The following is a 24,580-nucleotide window of genomic DNA, read 5'->3' on the forward strand; positions in this document are numbered from 1 at the left end:
GCGCTGACCTTGGATTGAAAGGTCTCCGGGCGGCGTGACTCATAAACAGGTGTTAGAACAGCTGTAACAGAACGGTTCCTGGCTGCAGCCTGTCAGAGGGTGAGGGGATGGATGAGGGGAGAGTAGGAAGGCGGTGGCTTGTGGCCTCAGACCACCATGACAGCCCACAGGGACAGGGAGCGTGCATTTCTTCACACTAATGGGGCTATGTGGCAAACAGTTATGGAAATAATTCCTTGATTATTCAATGTGCATAACAATCACTGCTGCATTTAGAATATGCTCGACGCTGAACTTAACATAGTGCTGTTCATCAAACATTAGTGTCGATGTGATTGAGAGCCAATTACTGGAGCATTAAGTTGCTCATAAGGGGTCAATATTTAATATCTGTCAATATGACTAATTTAATGCCGTTTTAAGGTTAATAGGACTCTTCAGCAGGGTAGAAACGAATTACAGATGTAAATGTAGTATTTAAATAGACCATTAAGGGTCACCTTAACTCTATATTCCAAGTACAGATTATTAATAAAATTCTGCTAATAGCTCAGTTAGCTGCTCCTTGTACTGAGGAAGGCAGGTTAAATCTCAGGTTTTAGGCTACACTCAATGATGGTGGCTAATATTTGATCTTGAAAATATCAGTCTAAACCTGGTTATGCGCCTGCTACATATTGAATAACATTTGAATAAAATGTCTGTGATCTCCTTAGATGCAATATATTAAACTGAATCTCATCAGTTGTATACATTAAATGCCAGAGGGATATCAAAGGGAGGAATTCACCCTTAACTCTCTGTGGACTGTCAAGATATTTCTACATTTTTTTCCACTCCAGAAATCTTATCTCGTTGTGATTTTCCGTGAAGATGTTTGTGGCCAACTGAGAGTGTTACTGCGTCCAAGTTCATTGCAATTAAAGGGGTGATAGAATGCAAAACCGATTTTACCTTGTCATAGTTGAATAACGACAGTTCGGTGGGTAAATAAGACATACATAGAAGCTCAAAATCCCATTGATACCCCTATCCTCTGCAAATCTCATATTTTGAAACTGCCGCTGAAAACGGGTAAATCTCAACAAAGCTGGATCCTGACGTCAGGATCCCAAAACCATCAATCAATCAATCAAGTCTTTGTCACGCCCCAACATTTGCATAGGCTACACCACTGACCTGAGGTCAGCTTAGTCTTCTGAATCTAGCTAGGTCATGCAGATCTCCAGAGGTACGCTATTTAATTACTAAATTCACTTCTGAGACTTTTTTATGCGAGAAATCAACTATGTAGAGGTCAAATATGTGCCGTTTTACGAAAATTGATGGCTAATTGCAAAATTTGTCCGACTGTGTGTCGCAGTTCAGCAGGAGCTCAGAAGGCTACGTGATAGCGGCCCGGTGCTGCCTCACCACCCGGCGTGTCCACTTCATAGACTCGCTGTGAGCTAGCTGGATCTCTGTCACGAAGGGAAGCCAGCGGCGCTCCATACCCGCGCAAAGTCACCGGTTACTGGGTTACTGGACTACAAAATGCAGAGGCCCTGATGGAGCTCCAGGGCCTGCAGCTAGCTGCGATCTTTACCCATAGGAATGAAGGGACAGTAGCAGCTAACGAAATTCCTAATGGTCACAAAAATGCATTAAATTGAAATCGGACACCATAGTTAGCTTTATAAGACCTTGGGGTACATCTTGTATAAGTGAAATGACAAAATTCAAACTGTAAATATATGTTTATTATGCCAAAAGTGATGCTAACTAGCTAGCCGCGATCTGTACACATAGCTAGGATTGAAGGGAGAGTAGCAGCTAACGAAATCCCTAATGTTCACAAAAATGCATTAAATTGAAATTGGACACCATAGTTAGCTTTATAAGACCTTGGGGTACATCTTGTATAAGTGAAGTGACAAAATTCAAACTGTAAATATACGTTTATTATGCCGAAAGTGAAGCTAACTAGCTGCTACCTGTACACATAGGCTTGAAGAGAGAGTAGCAGCTAACGAAATCCCTAATGTTCACAAAAATGCATTAAATTGAAATCGGACACCATAGTTAGCTTTATAAGACCTTGGGGTACATCTTGTATAAGTGAAGTGACAAAATTCAAACTGTAAATATACGTTTATTATGCCGAAAGTGAAGCTAACTAGCTGCTACCTGTACACATAGGCTTGAAGAGAGAGTAGCAGCTAACGAAATCCCTAATGTTCACAAAAATGCATTAAATTGAAATCGGACACCATAGTTAGCTATATAAGACCTTGGGGTACATGTTGTATAAGTGAAGTGACGAAATTCAAACTGTAAAAATAGCTACTCTAGTTATGCCGGCAACTGGCAGCCAGCCAGCTCCGCGGAGCCCCGAGCCCGAGAAACGGTGACTTTCACTGGGTATGGAGGTTCAGGCTAAAGTCCGACAAGTCTTGTCAATTCAATTTGCAATTAGCCATCAATTTTCGTAAAATGGCCCATATTTGAGCTTTATATAGTTGATTTCTCGCTTAAAAAAGTCTCAGAAGTGAATTTAATAACGAAATAGCAGACAAACAACGTATAACTTTGCAGTGTCTGAAATATGAGACCTGCTGTCTCGTCTCCACTGTGTTTCTATGGGGTTCGCTCAAACCAATCAGCGCGCAGCTCATCTAAATATTCATAAGCAGACCATATTTGGAAGAAAAGCTCTTGTTCTAAATAGAGCCATATTCACAGGGTAGTTAAAGGCCTAATAAAATAGTATTCGGGCAATTTTCAGCCCAACCAATGTTACATACCATATTAGGAGACCTTAAGGAACAGTGTAAAATACCGTATATAATCATTCTATCACCCCTTTAAAACACTCTCCTTCAACACACTATGCTTTATTTCCCAAACCTTTTCAGGTTATCTTGCCTTCATCAGTGTGGTAACCCAATTTGCATTCTCATCGAGGCATTGTGTTAGTTTGGATTCTCTCCAACTTGGTTAAAATTCTGTAAAACTCACATTGTATATTATGTGTGTGTGTGTAAACTGATGTTAAAAGCGTACTCACTCAGTTCTGCGATGCTGCCCACCCGGGTTGCGAGCAGCGACTGTTCCAGCGTGCGGAGCTCGGCCTGGGTGTATCCCTGACCTTCACCCCCCCTCCCTAAGCGCTGCTGGTCCCGGTGCAGGTTCAAACTCTCCGGCAGGCTCAGCACACCTGCAGACAGGGCACAAGGTCAGAAACTGGAAACATGTATGCATAATTTTCCGTGAAAATTACCAAAAGCTTTCATCTGCAGCATATATCAGCTTCGCTTTTTTTTGCTGATGTCAAATGAATCACCAACTCTGTGAAATAGCAGGGGAATGCAAACTGTAAGAAAGTCTAGAAAAGCGGGGGAACACACAAATCAGCACATAGTTAACTATTAAAAACAGAGTTGGTAAGCTGGGTGAAAAAAACAACATTATTTTCACATGCAGCAGTTAGAGAGCAAACATTTGTGTACGTGATTAAACATGGAGACAAAGTCGTAGGTTAATAGCATACTGAACTGTAAATTTTAATTTCTTGGTGAAAACATCACAGCTGGTATCATGACTATAAACTTCAGACTGAACGTTTTAATGAATGGGATGCTGATTTATTTTGTCTCCGGTGATGTGTACTGTAGCTCACACAAAGGTTTCTTTTTGACATCAGAATTACATGATTGGAAGTGCATAATTCGAGCAGAATCGCTTACCATCTTTGAAATAAATTCTATTTACAGTGAATTTTGAGACTTGTAGTTTGATAGCACTCTCCTCTTGGCTGTACGCCCGACTTTTAGTTCATAGCTTGAACTCTAATTGAGCCAATTAGGCTGTGAGCCACATTTGTTACTTCAAAGCTGTAAATTCAAAGCACGAATTTGAGCATAAACAGTGGTGGGATGTGTATTTTCCTTGTGATCGCAGGTATGTTCTGTGTTTTTACCTCCCTGCAAACTAGGTGCAGCAGTCAGATACTGTTGGCTGGAGAGGATTAATCAGTTTAGGTGGTGTTACTGCAGCCAGGCTTTGTTTAGCTGCAGAGAATGGCATTGTGACAGATGGGATATTGAGTTTTTCGCTACCGGAGAATGGAAAGCAACACCCTGCCGAGTGCTAATCCTAATGACATGGCGCAGGGGGATACGCTGTTTCTCAACAAACAGTAATTACAACATGGAGGAACTTAGTCAATGTGTCTTTGTGTGATGCCAGCACATAAGACAAAAGACCCACGCAGCGGATACAGTGCAGCAGGCTCAGGAGTCTGGCGTTTTCTCTCCAGCTCCAGATTTCTCCCACATTCATGGGCACTGGGAAGAGAACATCTCTTCCCAGTGTCCAGCCCATGAATTCCAGTATTCCCTGTTCCCTCTTCCTCCCACAGCCTTTCCGGGGAGGTCAGCTTTATTTGGAGCCTCCAAAAATGATTACAACAGCTTTTTTCTATTACTTTTTAAGCACTTTGGTCAACTATGGTTGTTTTTAAACGTGCTATATAAATAAAATTGAACTGAACTGAACAGTATTGATGGAGCAGCTGGTATTAAGGTGTGTCTCAGATGGAATCTCTTGAAACAGAAACGGATGTTTTTGGTCTGCAGTGTTGTAGCATTTCTATATTCCAAAGAGAAGAAAGACTGCCCTGTGAGCAATGATTTGGTGGTTTTGCAGGAATGAGAAAAATGGGCTACATTTTGGTTGTAAAGACAACATTTTGTAGACATTTACCGCTGTTTCATGATCATATTTCAAAGTGTAGTTTGGAGCTACTTCACACTAAAATATAGTCATTTAAAATGCTCTTTCGATGGTTATATGCAACCAAGACCTTTGAAAAAAAAAAAGAACATTCATCCACATGTAGCCCAGTTAATCTTAACACGTCTTTTGACCTGCAGATCAAAGTTGGTGCTTTTACACAGATTTTGAGGAAGATAATTATGAATAAAAACATGAGTCAATGGAGTTTATAAAGCTAACTTCAGACTAACGCATGCTTTTCTAAACAGAAGGTCAGAGATCAAGAGGAAGTCTGTGAAACTGCAAGTAAACAACACATCAGTGTTGCTCTGCTGCAATATGCTCAGCGCTGCAAATGTCTAGGGAAAGCAAAGCCAAAGAAAGAAAAGTAAAAACAGTCTAAAAGAAGACTTCAGAGTGTCTGATGGGAAACAGAAAAGCAGGAAATCCTCCAGCCTTGGTTAACTATCAGACGCTCTCCATCTTCTGTCCCAGAGTGAAGTAGAGAAATCTCCTCTAATTACCAAAACCGTATTGGCATTCATGGTTATCTCTGCTGGAGATTTAGCACTTGTGTGGCTTTTTGGGGTGGGAAAACAAGTTTGAATAATTCACAGAACTTTCTGTAATCAAGTCCTCCCATCTTCTCTGTCTCCCCCCCGCCAATTCCCTCTCCCCCAACGTTTTCTATTTTTTCCCCACTGCCCTTTCTATTATTTTAACATAATCCTGGGGTACCAGGGAGCCCTGTGCTGAATTATTCATCCCATCAGATCAAGACATATAAACAAGTCTGCAGCTCTCTCTTTCCCCACCTCCCACTTCCTCTACATGTTATCTCTCACCCGCACTTGGCTTCTTCGGATAGAAAAAAAGAGAAGTAATATTTGATCCTATGTGCTGCTTGTGTAATAAACATCAGAGGTGAGAAAGAAGCCAGTCTGGCCCCTTGGAAACTAGGAAAAAAAAAAAAAAAGAGGCGGGGGATGGAGGGAAGTGTGGATGCTGACACAAATGTCTGATTAAAAAATGACTAGCAACTTGAGACTCTGAAGCATTGTAGGCATGTTTTATAACCTCATATTTCTAAGTCACTTCAACCACATCTTTCTGTGACCTCCGAGGCAATTGGATGAGCTTGGCGGTGTATATACGTATACTTGAGAAACAGTCTAATCCCAGATAAACAGATATGACCTGCATTTTCTATTCCGGGGCTCCCTTCATCTCTACTCCTGTCTGGCAGATGAAGACGGAGACTGGGTCACGGGGACAAGGCTACTTTAAAGCTCCAAGCGGTGTACCAAACTCCCCTGAGTCATCTCCGCTGATATACTGCTGCTTGTGCAAGTCGTCATAAATAATGTAGAGAATATTGAGCTGTGCAGGTATATGCACACAACAGCTGTCTGTATGTGAGAAGAGATCATTCGAGGAAAAGGTTTGGAGTTTGGAATTCATTTTGCAGAGAAGCAGAGGGACAGACAAAAACAATTGCCATGGCCTAGAACAAAGCACTGTATATAACTCTCACAGCTTGAGAACAAATATGCTACACTTTGATATAATACAGCTTAAGCAGCTGGCGTGTTAATGAAGCGACTTCTCAACCAGGTTTTTGATGTTTACATGAGTCTGATGAGCTGAAAATGGTTTGAGAAGAAGCAACACAAATATGGTTCTTTTTATTTTTGTGTTGTTGTTTTACAGCTATTAAGGATGTACTGTGAAAACACAGACAGCAAAGGGTTCAGCTCAGTTCATGGTTCCAGTTATGTTTCGAAATGAGTCTCTCTTAGTTGTAACATACAGTCAGTTGCTTGCTGCTAATGTCCACAAATGTAGTTCAAAAGTGAATCTTAATCTTTTAACAAAGCTCAAAAATATTGCCTCATAACACCCCTAACTCACTTTCTGAGTATGACTGAAAGTTAGACGAGAAAATCAATACCACCATCATATCTGTGCGATAAATATAAAGCTACAGCGGTTAGCTTAACTTAGCATAAAGACGAGAAGCAGCGGAAAAAAGCTAGCCTAGCACTGTCAAAAGCTAGAACGAGCTCCCTTCTAGCACATGTAAAGCTCACTTTTTAACACATTATATGGTTTGATTAATCATGGCTTTAGAGGTGTTAGTTGGTGTATTTTTTACCTTTAGAAAGAGCCAAGCTAGCCATTTCCCACTGCTTTCAGGCTTTATGCTAAGCTAAGATAACTCCTGGCTGAAGCTTCACATTCAACAGACAGATATGGGAGTGGTGTTGATTCTGCATCTCTGCAAGAAAGCAAATAGGCCGACTTCCCAAAATGTTGGACTATTCCTTTGACAGCTATTAAAAGTGTACAGACGGTTTATTAAAAAGATAGTTTAGAAAGACAGTACCGTTCATGTATACAGGCGGGCGCCATCTTGAGAAAGCAGTCACGACCAGTCAAATGACGAATGCCATGCAACCAGTAACCAGTAACATGGCTCAAGCACGGCATTCGTTGTTCGACTGGTCGTGACTGCTTTCCCAAGAGTGTGTGTAATGTATAGTTCATTATACAAAATTTCCTGTCTCTTGCATGAAATAAAGCGCACCATTTAAAAAAGGTCTTTTTTTTAGAAGAGATTGAAGAAAATGGATTGTCTGGACTGTTGGGACTAATGGGATTTGTGATCAATGCCAACCCTTTTCATGATAGACAGCCAATCCCTTCTGAATGGCTTCACCACTCAAGAGCAAAGAAAGCTCAATTCCTTAATGCCCGACCTTTGAACAGTCTCCTCGAGAGAAATCTCTGCAAAAGAAAAAACAATAAGTGAGTGCCCAATAGGAACTGAAGCTTGATGACTGGATGACATTATGACTTGCTATAAGTCGAATGCACTGAGCCTCTCCTACTCTAAAAAGGACAAGTCAAGGTCAGTCGGGTCATTTTGACGCAGTGAACCACCAGCGCCAACATGTGCCGGTGTCACAGCACCATTCTCGCCGTCACCACAAAGCTCAGCTCCCTTATTTTCTGCAGGAATGTCCAATCGATTTTTTTCTTTTTATGTGAGAAAGTGGCACTCTCCCCTTGTCAGTGAGAAAACTCTGCCGGAATATTAACAGGTAGTTGCCATGGCAACAGGCGACTGCTGCCTAACATTGCAGTGATTGCCTGAGCTGGGGAAAAAAAAGCAGCATTTTCTTTTTCTGTCTTTTTCCCTTTTACTGTAAGGAAAAGCACATGAAAAAAGCTCTATTGCTGCTCTGAGAGTTTTAAGCCCCAGAGCCACATCCACATGGATGACCAGCCATCCAACACAAAAAGGATCTCATCATAGGGGGATGATTCAGTTGGGTAATTGCTGCATCTAGTGTACCAGAGAGACATTTATTCTCTCATCAATAATGAATGAATGTACTTGAGACTCAGACCACATTAGCAATGAAATGGCCAAAATGATTAAACGGCCGACCCAACTCGCAAACTGCAAATGTCAGCCATAGATCCATGACCCAGCTGTTGGTAGAAGCCCACAGCAGTGAGAGAAAGAGTGGACACCGAAAAAAAACAACTAGATTCCATAGAGCCCTATTGTGCATTTATGGCAATGTGAAGGTCTAATTAGTTATAAATGTTTAAGTGTGGTCCAAGCTTTGTGGCATCAGGCATCACCATATGGTTACACTAATTTCCTGAGAAGGTTCAAATAAATCCATATTCTGAATGCAGAGTATGGAGACCCCAAAGTCCCAAAACATACGTGTTTCTTTGAACTTGTGAACTGTCTGAGCAAAATGTGGAGTTATTTATTGTATGCAAACAAGATCAACATGTTGTGTGCAATGGCTATCTTGTGGGGGACAATATACAGCAATTTACCATATATTCATAGGCGTCTCTGCCATGCAGATGCACACAGCAACCTCAACATAGAGAGAACTTAATCAAGTTTAATTTTTATTGTCAAAGAAATTCTTGCCACTCTAGCATAAAAAAAAACATTGGACTGTCCTCAGCAGGAATCATTTTCTCTGTATTTTAGGAGAAAATGCAAGTTGGAAGATGCATGGCTTTAGATGTTGATAAATAGATAGATGTAGATGTTGATGTTCCTAAAATGCAAAGAAAATGACCATAAAAGTGAAAAAGAGTCCTGTAACCTAAGATTAACCCTGAGAACTCAGGACATAGATGGAAACTTCACAGGAGACGGTATTTAAGTACCAAATTACGCAAAGCATGTATGTATCTTTATGGCTATTCTTTACTGGTTCTTCTCATAATGTTGATGATGTTTTCAAAGCAGCTGAGTCAAGAGAATCTTGGGAAATGAAGGCAAATTCAATGTGTACATAGTCCAACCTTTTTTTGAAAAATATTTATAGTACCATTAGATGTGCTCGGTAGCGGTCTCAAACTTATAAATACCTCCCCTTAGATACACAACTTGTGTGCACAAGGTAATAATTTGTGCCCACAAGATAACATCTTATTCCCACAAGATAAAAAATGTAATCTTCTGGGACTTCAGGGGCTTCGTAACAGAACAAATCTGGAGCCTGAAATCAATTCATTAGAGTAAAATAAATAATAAACACACATTTCTGACTATCCAGCATTAGAGTAAGGCCAGTTAGAAGGGTACATCATCAGCAAGAGAGGAAGCTAATGAGACCTAGCAATTTAGAAACTAACCGAAATAATGATAGCCATAAAACAGGTAAACATGCACATAATGTAGCTATCGAGAGAAAGATTAGCAAACCTTCTACGATCATGAATGACAAATTACATGAAGGAACTTTGAATGAATGTATCAAAACCCAAAGTTGTTCTTTGTCATTCATTATTTCAGTCTTCACCCGCTCTGCTACCAAGTAATGGTATACAACTCTTCACATGGTGACAGCCCTGCAGTAATCACTGAGGAGCACCTACTACATCATGGATAATAGCTCAGTTTGGTGCCGTATTCTGACATTGCCCTTATAAGTGTTTATTTCACTGGCTTTCAGCGCCTGTTTGCTCTGCAGACAGACAACACGCAAAGTGTCCTACAGTACTACAATTATGTTTCTCACACACTGTGAGAGCAGCTCTTAATGGAAGTCACTGCATTCTTGTACCTAAAAGGGATGCCATGAAGGCCCTTCGGTTATAAAACAGAGCTCAGCTGAACATAAATCTGCAGCCTGAAAATAAGTCTAATGAACATCAGAAATAACAGAAGTACAACAAAGAAGAGTGTCCCATTCTCTCTAGTTAAGACACCAGATTCATTTTATTACCCCAAATTTCATTCAAATGTAGGGGAAATTGTATGCATTAGGCATGGAACAGTGCAAACATTTCTCAGCGAAGACGCGGGACTCCCCAACAATTACCTGCTGCTAAATGGTACTTTTAGCTAAATGGTATTTTCACTTTTCAGCCACCACTACAAAGGACTGGAATTGTTGAAATGTATTATTTCACACCACTGACATTAAAATTTCCACTTGTCCAATACCTCACTTTATGACTAGATAATGTTACTTCTGAACCTCCCTCTCCTAACATGAGTGTTCACACATTATTCCAAATGGTTAGCCCAACTGCTAGCCTTTAAATTAAGCCTAAATTAACTATTGTTTATTGTTTTAAATATTTGTATCAAAGCAAAACCCAGTACAAACGTTGGAACATGGCATAATCTTTTCACTGCAACATGCTGTATGTCCAACAAACCATTTTCATTATGATGGTGTACTTAACTTAAAGGTTCAATGTGTGGGAATTTCTCCCATCTAGCATTGAGATCATATATCGCAATCAACTCTCTCCCGCCACACAGTTCAAAGTACGTATTACAGCTACGGTAGCTTTCACGCTTCAAAAAGGGCCGGAAAACGACGATACCCATTAGCAGCACCTGTGAGTTTATCATGTGACAGCGAAAACGCGAAAGGCGGAGCAGTATATCCTTTATGTCCTTTACCTGCTAACGTATTTCAAGATGGCGCATGAATATGGAGCGTCTACCCCAGTTCATGCAAAGGAAAATGTAAAATTTCAAGCCAATATGAATCAGTCCCTCCAGGATTTCGCGATGTCACGATCGCGCCAATTCAACCAATCACCGCGAATTTGGTGCGACTCGCAATTTTGACCAATCACCGCAACTTTTCCGCAAATTTGACCAATAACCTGAAGCTTCCCGCGACTTCAACCAATCACAGCAGTCCCACGTGCACTCTGAGAGCCAATGACCGAGTGGGAGTGAGAATGGGTTGATCATTTCCTAGTTTGTGATATGAAGACGAGACGTGTGTGAGACTCGAACATCTCACATTTACCAACAAAACGTACAGCGAAAGACCGTGCAAAACATTTCAGACCGTCCTGCCAACCTGTATACATTTTAACATCAATGTAGACTGTAACGATTTTAAAGTCGCTGCCGTTTCAATCCTGGCTGTCGGCTCTCTGCAGCAGGCGGGGCTGCTGCTTCGTTCCCCCCGCGACTGACGCTTGCACACACACACAAACACACACACAGACACACACACAAACAACACACACGGTGGATGCAGGAAAAAAAGGAGATGAGACGACACAATGACCTAAGTTGAAGACAGCTACACTTGTTATTGTAAGTGCAATGCTAAGTTAAAGTCCAATAAGTACTTTATCAAACCGTATGAATGTGTGTCCTACATGTGTCCTTTTTGTCTTAAATCCACCAGCCATTTTCATATTATACCAACATTTGCAGCATCCTGAGCTTTTTTGGTAAGGTTCCTAGGAAAACTCAGTCCAGAGTAGTTTTATTCTCCCCAAAACAAGTTTCCTTTTTATTTTTAAAGAACTATACAAAAAAAAAAAAAAAAAAAAAAAATCGCAACTTTTTGCAACTTTCAGGGCTTCAGTGCTCTGCGTACTCTTCTGTAACTTGCATTCAAACACCCCACCCCCACCCCAGCATCCACCTGCTGGCTCTTAGTCTAAGTTCACCTTGGGGGGGAAGTTATTATCATCACTCCCCAATCCCTGCTGGGCTGAACTTGTGGAGAGCGACAAGGTCAGAGTCTAGACGCATAATGACTGAACTGTTATTCTTTTCGCCAAGTGGGATGTATCGTAGGTGTAACGAAACTCCTGATATCTCAGGATATGACTCGGAAATACAACTAGGAGGTTTAACATGGCTGCTTGTAATTATAGTCAGTACGATACGACATGAACGCAAGATAAGATATTTTAAAATGTACGCAGAACAGAGAATAAAGTAAAGTCCATTTTTCCCCAAACTGTTTTCTTTTGTGTAATAAGCATAACAGCCTCACTGGGCCCCATTAGCGTGTTTTAGCTTCAGTCGCTGCTAACGAATCTGAACATATCTCCATCCGCTCATTAGCATTCACATGATCCACCTTTTTCCATTACACTTGTTTCCAGTGAAAATTCCCCCTCTTGTCCAGTGTTATAACAAGATGGGCCCTCACAACCTCATAAATAAATCAAAACAAATATATGTATCCGGCCATGTAATGAAAACATGTGTTTACAAACCAGCTGCATCTAATACTTTGATTTTCTTCCTCTGCCTCTCTCTGCATGTTTGCACACTTTCTCTTCATGACAATTTGTATCACTGCAGTCTTTTGTGTGCACCACTGAACTACTGTCAAGCAGAAAAGCCTGAATTAAAGTTTCCCTCAAAAGTATACAACTGAATATGAAATTAGCTTTTTGTTACCAATATATTCTGATATTTCTCAGAATATAATTAAAACAAAGGGTGCACTTCATATTGTACACATAGTGTTGTAAAGTGGTAAAGGACTATGGTTAACTGCTCCTCAGATCTCTGCAGGGTAAATCCAGACAGCTAGCTAGACTATCTGTCCAATCTGAGTTTTCTGTTGCACGACTAAAACAACCTTTGAGCGTACACATGTTCCACCAAAACAAGTTCCTTCCCGAGGCTATTTTGCAGAGACGCCGTTGCTCCGTACAGCGCTTAGCACCGCCCAAGATGATTGTGATTGGTTTAGAGAAATGCCAATAAACCAGAGCATGTTTTTCTCCCATCCTGGAATGCTGTGTGGACTCGCCAGACCCTCCTACACAGCGCTGTGGAGGAGGGTCTGACAAAGCGAGACTACTGCAACCTTAAACCAACTGACGTATGGCATATAGTATTGATGTTCCCTTGATAACTTTGATCTCTAAACTTTAAAACCCAACATATTAATTTGCCTCCCTTATAGTTCTACATAAAATGGATATAGCAATTACCGATCACAAGAGACATATTGTTTTCAGGGCGAAAGGTGTTGCACCAGATGGCCTTCCAAACAACTTTCTGGTCCTGTGCCGAATTCACAGCGAGCTAGCCGTGCATCAGAAACACCTTCAAATGAAGGGAATCGAAGCCTTGGTATTTAATGTGATGAATTCATATGTTCTACATCATAATTCACACACAATAAAACAACATGAACATGGTAAGTCAGTCTTTGCAGGTTGTTTTGTTGCTTAATCTAGCTGCAGAGTCATCAGCATCATGAGGAGCCTAATCCTTCATGCCAAGCCAGACGGATTGCAGGTGGCACGCCAGATGCCTTACTATATTTACAATCTCCATCGAGGACACAGGACCAAATCCTTGCATCTATCTAATAAATCGGGAAGCCTCCGTATGTGTGTGTGTGTGTGTGTGTGTGTCTGTCTGTCTTTGAAATATCTCATGAACCGTTCATCCAATCTACTTTACACTTGGTTTCCTGGGTACCAAATATACATGGGGTTTGGAATTTGGAGCAGTTTGGACAGCACTGGATATTAAACTGTGAATAAAACTAAAAGACTGCGGAAAAAAGGTTGAGGGAAAAAAACAATGCCATAACGCTGGCTCTTCCGTGTCTACCCTCCACAATAAAGGTCAATCTTAAATTCACTCTACATTTCGCTAAGTGGAAACTCAATAAAAACAATTTCTACCCTTCACAATAAAAGCTTAGTTTAAATTCACTCGGATCATTTCGCTTAGAGGAATCTCAATCAAAAGGCATTTTTGCTGACACTAGATCGTATAGACACTATATCATATTAAGTTGCTGTGTGCTGTAAATTCACCACTTCTTCCTTCTCACTCAGACTCACCCTCTATGCTCACCCTGGGTCCGGTTGTAAGTGTGCTGCTAACTTATAACACTAATAAGATTACCGTTGGCAAAATACCCCCGCGAATCAAATCCATTCTTCAATGCTAACCATCAAGCCACTAAACCTGTTTGGAAATTAACACCTCTTCCGGAGCCAAATCTGTCTCTGTGAGTCCGTCTCTGTACTCGGTCCAGTTCTGGTAGTTGATTAATGCAGATATTTGCTGATTGCTCTCATTACGGGCCGGACGGGTGGCGCATGGCACACTGCCATCAGTCCATAAGGCAAATGTCTGTGATTACTCCACATTTTAATTGTGATATTTTGGGAGTACATTCTGAATCTGCCACGTCTGTCAGGTAAATGTGGTAGTACAATGTTTTTTCCCATTTCCTGTTTCCCGTGTGCCTGTTTGGCCCGTTCCAAACAGGCACATTTTGAACGGGCACTGTACTAGTGAATAAAATCAGCACAAAACCTCTCTTTGTGCCTTGAACGACACCATTGTCTTGTCAGTCTGTTGCTTGCATTATGCAGATATTATTTATTCAAAATGAGCGGTCTGCATTCCCCGGTTCAGTCTGTGTTCTCAATGGACTGACTCATCCCAATCACCGGGGGCGAAGAGGCAGCATAATGCAATCAGACGCAAAACAAATATCAGCCTGTGTGTAACGAGCGGGGACGACGAGAAGAAAAACAGTGGTGTCACAGAGGGTCAGCATTAAGTGGTCTGAAAATGAGAAAGCAAACACCCTAAACCTTTTACCCATCGATGTAGTTCTATTATTCACAAATTCAAAAAATAGAGTAAAAGTTCTTCTTAGCACATATTCCAAATTGAATTTTCTATTTTAAAATCAGTTTTTGATTATAATCAAAATGGCTCTGCTCCCAAATATTTACACTCTCATATAAAAATGGTTCATACACAGCATAATCACAATACTAGGGCCAGTGTCCGTTCTTGTAAAGTGCCCAGAGTCAACAATGCAGCTAGAAGTGCTTTTTTCTATACAGGTATTACATTGTGGAATAATCTGTCGCTTTCCCTCAAAATTGTAAATGTCAGAAGGGCTTTTAGACATCAGGTTAAGGCATTTTTATGGAATAGAGTAACCAATCTTTTTAATTAGAGTAGACTGATTATTTTATGTGATCTGTGATTTTCAGATTTTAGAATGCTCTTGAACCTTGGGTGATTTGTGTTAAATGTTATTGCCTTTGTGCTAGAGTTTAGATTCTCGGGCCGTTATTTTCCGCCACATCCTCGGGCCGGGCCGGGTCCGGGCCGGACCCTTGATCAAGCAATTTTTTTTTTTTTTATCCATTACCTTATTATCCTATTTGGGTGGGGAGAAAGCTATGCCATAATCAGAAATATTATAAATATATATATAGGCTATATAAAAGTAACAAATGTGTACAAAAGTTAGGCTGCAGTTACAAAATGCAGCACGTGTCATGCGCAGAGTCTCCTCCTCTCGCACGCATCACACCGGGAGCTTGAAGATGTAAAGAAAAAAAGAAAAACAGGAGAATTACCTTTGAGCAAGTGTGGAGGAAAGTCAGAGGTATGGAAGCAGTTTAAACAAGTCGTGGGCAGTGACAACAATATGTTGTTCATCATTGTTTCTTTTTTTTTTTTACATTTCTTCATTCGGATCCACTTGCGATCCGTTCCATTCTAAACAAACAGCGCAGTTTACATCCTTCGTCCTTGTTGTATTATTCTAAACAGATTTTTGCAGTTCAAACAACTCTGAATTGTAGTTGAGAACGTCAGTTATAACGGCCCACGTATTAAAAAATTGTCGGGTTTAAATCGGGCTCGGGCATATAATTACAGTTAATGTGTCGGCCGGGCTGGGCTCGGACGCAACGTGCTCGGGCTCGGGCAGGTTCGGGCTTGAATTTTTGGGCCGATCTAAGCTCTACTTTGTGCTGCAATAGGTCTTTGTCATGTGTTAAATGTTCTAACACCAAGGACCATGTTGGAAATAAGTGTTCACACTTTAACATGTTATCCTTTGGATTATGTTGTCTGTCAAATCAAATTTAAAAAAAATCCTCTCACTCACTCCTAAAATACACGCAATATTGTTTACATAAAACTTTGATATCCACAGTTAAAGGACAATTCCGGCGCAAAATGAACCTAGGGGTTAATAACAGATGTGTACCCACTCGATCGCTCTCTGGGTCATGATTTCATGCTAATCGAATGTGTTTGTAGCTTGAAAGAAGCTAGCGCGGACCGCTGATTAGCTTACGATGCTAGTAGTCGGGGCACAGGGAAAGTAAAAACAAATCGCTATTTATACCACTAAAAAGGCTCAAAATATCACCAAACTTCAACCATAGCATAATGAGGGTCCCTAAATGTTAACCGAAGCATTGAGAACTTTGTAAGTGTACATACAGTTTATTGAAAAGATACATTATAAAGACACTTGCGTTCATGTTTACATGTGGCCGCCGTCTTGAAAACCAGTCATGACTTACAGCTGGCGATACAAACTAAAATCAAAAGCAATTTGCTCAATATATCTGAAATAATCGCACTCTGCATAACTTGTCTTGTATACTTACTCAGTGGATAACTGTCCATCTGATCCCTCCGGTCTGGGTCGCCGTCTCCAATTTATTTTCGGGAAAAGTTTCAAGTACAGCCCTGTTTATCAGAGAGGGGAAATCTTCAGACTGTACAAAACACTGCGTCTCTTGGGTGTCGCGACGCAACAGGTGTCGCGACGCAACAGGTCCCACTCCGTGCAACACAGACACTCCTGTTCGGTGGCCATAGCTTCACAATGTCCGCAGGTACACCACCAGTTTCCCGAAGTACGAGGCTGTGTTGCGGCATTGACTACCGGTAGCTCTCTCTCTTTCTCGTAGCCCTTTCAAGCAGCTCACGCAGCTCTTCGTTCAATAAACTGTCTGTACACTTACAATGTTCTCAATGCTTCGGTTAACATTTAGGTTTGGTGATATTTTGAGCCTTTTTAGTGGTATAAATAGCGATTTGTTTTTACTTTCCCTGTGCCGCGAATACTAACGTTGTAACCTAATCAGTGGGCAGCGCTAGCTTCTTTCAAGCTACAAACACATTCGATTAGCATGAAAACATGTCCCAGAGAGCGATCGAGTGGGTACACATCTGTTAATAACCCCTAGGTTCGTTTTGCGCCGGAATTGTCCTTTAATTCTCCTTCTCCTTTATAGTATGACTAAACCCTTCAACAGCATAATCCGATCCAACTCTGGTGTACTGACAACACATAAAAATGAGTATGAAAAAGGTCAGCCATCAGCTACAAAACATCCTTTCCCTTTCATAAGCAGCATCTATAAATACAAGAGTCTAATTATCTCACTAGAGTCGACACATGAATTTTTCTCCACATTTCAGATTTTTTCCCCAGCAATTCAAATAGGTCTGCTGCTCATTGACCGCTGTTTCCTCTGGTAAAAAAACAAGCAAGCCAATCCAACCTTTTTAGAACTTTTTTATGAATGACTGTGCCATCTTTTTGTACCAGAAAACAGCGACAGAAAAATTGCAACAAGGTTTGATGAGATAAACACAGCTGTATGGATTGTTGTAGGTCGACTTACAGAAATAAAACCTCTTAAATCGACAAATATTCTTCAATTTGTATGACAAACCGACCCTCTGTGTTGCTTAAAGAGACGTCAAAGGGACAGACACATCAGTAACTATGTCAGGTAAAATATCACCTTTTCCAAACAGACCAAAAGCTAACATTAACACAATGTCAGACTGATTATTTAGGTGAAAAATGGCAACTGGCAAACATTTGCACAGATGACAGTGAAGAGTATATTTACACAAAGCAGAAATATCTTACTCAGGTAAATTTAACCACACATAGGGACACAATTAGCCTAGACATCTAGACGCACCCTAGCAGCAGCAAATGTAATTTGCAGCTAGGGGGTTTAGCAACTCTCCGTTGGCTTGCAATCTGGAAAAACCAAACTCTCGTCGTCTAATCGTGTATAGAGTCGGTGGGCGGGCTTATGGCTGCTGTTGCTGGCGAACAGTGGTCTTTCGAATCGGCTTTGGCCGCAACTCTGGAAGACTTGGAGTTGTTTTTCTTTGAGAAAAGAACAAAGAACGGCACTGAAGTCATTCTTAAAAAAGGAAGATGTGTTCGGAGTTTTGCTGACCGGATACGGCAAAAGTTTAATGTATCAACTAGCTCCGCTACCTTCTTCGTTGCTCTGCCTGGTTGTAGCGCTATCCTATTGCATGCAGAGGGAATTTGAAAGACAACTGTTTATCCTGCCCCTCGGATTGAGCCCTGCCAAAGGTGAATTCCCAGACCCAACATCTTGATGTGGGTCTGGCTTGTCAGGCTAGGACACAATATGAATGAAGCCAAAACTATGTTTTTTTTAAATTAAACTTTCTGTACATCTTTGTAGGTTCAATCACCTGTCCGAGCACCAGCTACAGTAAGGAGGAAGGAGGAAGACAAACATCTGCAAGGATGAAAAGGAAACACGGTGTTCACTTCAAAACTACTTTAGATTACACAGTCGCCTATAGTCCAGGCTGCATTCATATTTGAAAAACCCGGAAAGCAACATTTTCTCAATTAAATTCTTGCTGTGAAGGATGTGGTGCTTAGAACATATAACACAAGAACATACAATTTTTTTGCCAAAGCCGGAACAGTTTTGGTTATTTCACAAGAGGTTTGTCTGGGATCTTCTCACTGGTTTGAAGTGGCAATTTAGCAATATTATATTAATATGTGATGACAGCTGTAGAGTTCTGTTGTTGTGTTGCCAGCACGAACAGATCTTTGTCCCCTAAACTCTTAATAAATAATAACTAAAAATGCATTTCGCAAACTTTAACTAAGACTTATTTTTTTGTGAATATTTCATAGTTTCCAGAAATGAGAACGTTTTCAGGTAACCCTTTAAACACCAGCTGCTGCCACTGGTGAGTTCGACTTACAAACACATGCTGTGCAGCCCAACTTTGTTCCAATCCACAGGACTTTGTTTGTAATTTTAAATGCCATTTAGATACCAAATACCTCAGACTGAGTTTTCTGAACTGTGTATAAAATAACATACAAAATGTTGTTCTTTCAATGGGATGGTGCAACCAGACAAAAAAACTACTACTGGATACCAGATGTCCGAGGGTGATACTGATCGATCGATATTTGTGAGTTAAAAAAAATTAGGGCTGTCAATCGATTAAAAAAATGTATCTAATTAATTACATACTCTGTAATTAATTAATCGAAATTAATCGCATACATAATTAACGGTGCCTGAACCGATCCTTTTTAAGAAAGTAAAAAAAGAAAAGAAAAAAAAAGGGTACTAAACAACAGTTGGTGACATTAAAGAACGGCTTGTTTATTGCTAAGGCCATATGGTCAAAATTAAATGATTTAATAATAATGTATAACAATAACAATAACTTATTTCACTAGTAAATTGCTGTTGAACAAAAACAACCACCAGATGGGAAATGGACATTTACAATAACTTCAAATGCACCACGAGGCTGTAGTTTACCAGTTTCATTGAACACACCGTTTGTGTTGTTTTTCCGACGGCTAAAACACAGTCTAACTTTACACCATTTTGCGTTAGCTGTCAGCATTTTAACCGTTTTTAAGTGAGTTATTTTTTCTCAGATTAATCAAAATTAACACGTTATTTTGACAGCCCTAAAAAAATCCTTTAATGACATTTTGGTCGACAGTAATTCTTATGTTAAGCAATTAATCCTGATACAGGTCAATTAGATATTTTCTTGTAAGTATTGTGACCAAGATTAACTTGCCATTGCTCTCTGGAGTTTTAGTTTGGCATTTCAGTTCTTCAGTTTTTTTGTTAGTTATCGGGCCGACACCAGTACCATCTGCAATAAGCTAATATGAGGCGATATATCCACCTTGCTGATTCAACGGCCTCTAATGTATCAAATTGCGTCAGTCTGAAGACGGAAAACTGTATGTTATAGAGGAATAGCATTTTAAAGTTTGTGCTTGTTTGAACAAGGAGCCTGGACAGTATGAAACATGTGCCAGCCCTTCATGGATACAGTATCTTGCTGAAGGTCCCATGGTATGGCCACATAAAAAGGATCAACACTGTTGTCGTTCGGGCTGTCTGTCTCATTCTGCTGCATCCTCACAGTGCTTCCGTTCTCAATCGAACAGCATTTCAGCAGAATTACCTGATCGATAATGTTGTGTTTTGAGGGGATTTTTATTTGCATTACACAGACCGATGCAGAGTGTGAACATCCTGCTGACTACAGAGAACAGATCAGGAGCTTTATCAGACACCGTTTCATATGGAAAACATCCCAAAATAAGCTGTCGGCCATTGGGGTTTATGTACTCACACTATTACATTACAGCTATATATAGTACATACATGTATTTAAAGGTCAGATTCGAGGCAGCATATGATCAAACATTTATCACCTTCTTTTAGTAGTGTGGAGGAAACTCATTCCTGTGGGTTTTCCCTGAAGGAATCTGTACCAGGTGTAGAAAGGAGGATGGATACTATCCAGCCCGTCAGCCCCTCCTGCGCCGCCATGTGTACCCAAATAGAACACGTCTCTAATTTGGCAAGTGCGGTGCTGACATTTGGATCATCTGCCCTGTGGGAAGGGTAACGACCTCGCATTATAATGCTGCTACCGTACAACACCTGATCTTTTTTCTGTGTTCAGCAGGATGTTCTCACACTGCATCATTCAGTGTAACTCGCACAAAAATTCCCTCCAAAACGGAGTGTAATCGATAATGTATTGTAATTCTTCCAAAATGCTATTCGATTGAAAGCAGAAGCAGTGTGAGGCAGCAGAAAGAGACGGACTGGCCTCTGGCTACTGAGGTCTCCCCCCACACAGAGGGCTTGAGCTTGATCCTCCCCTGCGACCATATCAAAGTACCTTTCATTAAGATCCTAAACCTCTTCTGGCTGCAGAGGGGCAACCACATTGCTGACTCTGCAACACAACAAAAAGGAGGGAAGCTTTTCTAAGGATAACAAGCATGCACTGACAAACAAGCTGAAAAACTTTTTTATTCCTCACTGCTCCATCCAGCTCTCACTTTATCTCTTCTTCACCGCCAGTGCAGGAGAATGTCTGCACCAATCACGGACTGCAGCGTTCCTAGCTCCACCTTTTAGTATCAGATCAGAGTGCTAGGTACTTCAACAGAGGTGCCACGAAAAACGGGAAGGAATGGAGCGGTTATTTTGGTACCATCCACAACGTTTGACAATGGAAACGCAAAAATAACCATTTTATGTGTAATTAACTGAACTGAACTGAACCGGATTGCTTGTTGAAAACGTGGCTAAATTTATCATTATCATAATGATGTTTCGTAGCCTTCAAGAACAAAAATGAAAATGAAATTAAACAAACGCCACACTGATAAAAGAATATGATTTGCTGTATAATAACCTTATAGGCTTTAATAGATTATTTTTGCATCTGCAACAACAAAAGCCATTAATGATTTTTGAAGTCCTCAGTACTTTCAGCACAAATCGGACACTACCCGAGAGTCTATACACTGAGTGCCCCCAGCCCCACGTACTGACAATAAAATAAGCGCCAACACACCCATGTGCAGACAGAGTTGGCTGTGTGAGGCTTGACTGTGCATTGACAATTTGACACTATATCCATTAAATGTGGGTTTAATTACCTTGAACGACAGACTTAGGCTTCCACGTTTGTTTGGTTTTCAGACACTCTTGAATCGCCAAGCTCCAAGTCAGAACTATCATAGCTGTCAAAAATGTACCATGTGTAATTACAGCTTGGATGTTGACATGAAGGCTGTATACAAGGTACAATAACTCACATACGTGAACGTGGTTAACAGTCCACCCGCACAGGTGTTTTCACTTATGCCTGATTAGAGCTCCTTTCATTATGTAATTTCCAGCATAGCTCCATCCAGCTTCAACCTGACTGAAGGTCTAATCAAGCAGAGGATTGAAAACACCTGTGTGGATGTGCAGGCCTTTAATTAATTAATTCCCCATGATGTAAAAAGCATCGCTCCAGTACTACTTGGACTGTTGAAACAGTTGAAATCTGAATAATTCTTCTTTGAAAACAGCACATTAAAAAAAGAATTCTTTACAATATTGAACAAAAGTTTAAAGGAGATAGACTTCTATACCTATACCTATTTCTGCTTTAGATTTTTTTTTTTTATTATACGTTATATGTTTTATTGGTTGTGTTGTACTCTGATGGTTGATGGTTGAGACAGAAAAAAAACCAGCCATAATAACTGTCATTACTTTGGGGGCTTTTTGAAGGAAGGATAATAAAACATCAGCCTGAGTCATTAACACATTTTAAATTGGACACTAGTAATAGTGTTAAATAGAAATTCAACTTACATTATGTCACCTATTTTATGAACAGTGTGGTTGCCAAATGGGATATACAATCCATTTGGGTTTTATACCCAAAAGAAATGACTATAATAGAAAATGTGCCGATTTATGAAAGCAGCTCCAGATAATAAAGGTTGTAGTGATTACCATTGATGAACCCTATTTCTCCCACAGATGATCATTTTGGGCAGTGTATGTATGTATTAACTACAGCAGTCCCTTCTCTTCTGAGGATATTTTCAAAAGCAAGGCATGAAAGTCCACTTTGAACAGAGACAATAGCTGTGACACAAGTCAAAAAATCTAAGCAGATTTGGACTGGCAGCTCTATATTTGGGGGCGATATGACTTAGTCTTGATGTTAAGGTTGGCGACATGGCTGATGTGACCATGCAGCGTGCTCACAGGTCACTGGGCTGCAAGGCATCGTGGCCAGTCGTGGAAGGTTGGGAAGTGGCTGAGGTTACACAGCTGTGACTGGCTGAAGCCCAGCGGCCAGCCTCCAATGATTTCACACGTCCCAGTGGAGCCGCAGAGCTCTGATCCCACAATGAAAGAAGGAGAGCACGACAGATGATCAAGAGAGTGTGAAAGAACAGTGGGGACGAACTACAATGAACCTGAAGGATGCAGAGAGAAGCAGACATGTATAGCATTTGAAAAGAAATTGGAGAGAATACAAGTGATTGATGTGTGGAGACTGTAAAGGGGAAGCTGTGAGCACAGGAAAGAGACAGAGAGCCAGGAAGTCATGTTTTTATCTTTCAGCTTCACTGTGATTGTTTTTTTGAGGACTTATCCTCTCTAACCTGGCCTGAAGGAAAGTGACCAGCTCCGGCAAACAAAAAAACATAAGAGACATCTGACAAAAACATCTGAGCCTGGCTCAACTTTTCTCTGCAATGCAATGCCATTCACCACTGTACTGTCTTGGCCAATCAAGTGCTTTACAAAATAAGTAGGGGTGATTCTACTGTTAACAAATTGCTGCTGTGGGTCTGAATGGTCGCTAAGGCTTGTAATATGTCTGCTTTATATCAAGGTGTATGCACGACAAGCATCTGCGACACATGCAGCATTGTTAACATACTTTCTTGCCTACTCTGTTTATACCTGGTGGTTCCAAAAGTATTACCGCTAGAGGGCAGATCAGGACTGAATAATTTTTTTGCCACTACTGGAAAATCTTCCTTGTGACCTTCAGATTTTGCAGAACTTAAACATGCCAACACTTGAAAAGGTAACTACTTTGTTAGTCTCGCTTTGCCAGACCTTTCTCTACAGCGCTGCAGAGGAGGGTCTGGCAAGTCCACACAGCATTCCGGGATGGGATAAAAACATGCTCTGGTTTATTGGCATTTCTTTAAACCAATTACAATTGTCTTGGGCAGTGCTAACTGCTGCAAAATAGCCTCGGGATGGAACTTGTTTTGGTGGAATGTGTACATTCAAAAGTTGTTTTAGTCGTGCGAGAGAAAACTCAGATTGGACAGATAGTCTAGCTAGATGTCTGGATTTACCCTGCAGAGATCTAAGGAGCAGTTAACATAGTCCTCAAAAATCGACTGTAGTTTAAAATTCTAACACAAAGAAAGCGGAAGGTAACGGACATCTGGCCGTAAAGAGTGACATCCGGCGGAATTTCCGGGAGCACCGAAGCAATCCCGTAAGTGGATCGTCGTGGATATAGACTACTTTGTTAACGTGACAGAAAAATTCTCGTTTCTAGGTATTTCAGATGAAAACATTATAAGTTGGTTTTTACCTAACTCATGAAGTTAGTTAGCGGTAATGAGTTACTTAGCTAGCAACAGTCGTTAATTTAGCCAACAATAGGAGAGTGGAGGCTTATCTTCCTGTTCTGATCAAACAGAATTCATTAGGAACAGGTTTTCACACACAAATGTTCGGCGCCTTCTTGAGTTACAATACGCACACTCCAGCCAAGAAAGGATCTTCTGTGTAGTAGTAGTGTAATATGAATATCTCTACAAGGTTCTCCAGAGGTTTGGACAAGGGGCTAAATTTATTAAGGTATCCTGATTATTTGTGATCTGTATCGAGGCTGAAAAATTACCATTTGCACAGAAAGCCAAATATGGCATACCATCTAAACATTTTTAAGGTTTTCTACAGACACTCCACCAACAATCAAAATTTTCCTGAAACATGGAAGATTAGCTTCTGCTAGTGGCTCGTTTTAGTTCCAGTTTCGCCGCATTAAAAATTTCATATCCAACTTTTACGGAAGATT

At 40.7% G+C, this 24,580-nt stretch overlaps 1 protein-coding gene across 3 annotated transcripts in view; it reads right to left on the minus strand.

The window, feature by feature from the left end:
* Window positions 1–24,580, minus strand: part of btbd11a (BTB (POZ) domain containing 11a) — a 181,582-nt gene that overhangs the window by 53,068 nt on the left and 103,934 nt on the right. For all 3 annotated transcript variants that reach the window (XM_031313557.2, XM_031313555.2, XM_031313556.2), the window contains exon 2: window positions 3,047–3,196. In XM_031313557.2, coding sequence (XP_031169417.1) covers window positions 3,047–3,196 — 150 coding nt within the window. The remainder of the gene's footprint in view (window positions 1–3,046; window positions 3,197–24,580) is intronic.

Source organism: Sander lucioperca, chromosome 20 (assembly GCF_008315115.2).
Source record: "Sander lucioperca isolate FBNREF2018 chromosome 20, SLUC_FBN_1.2, whole genome shotgun sequence".
In the NCBI taxonomy this organism is placed as follows: Eukaryota; Metazoa; Chordata; class Actinopteri; order Perciformes; family Percidae; genus Sander; species Sander lucioperca.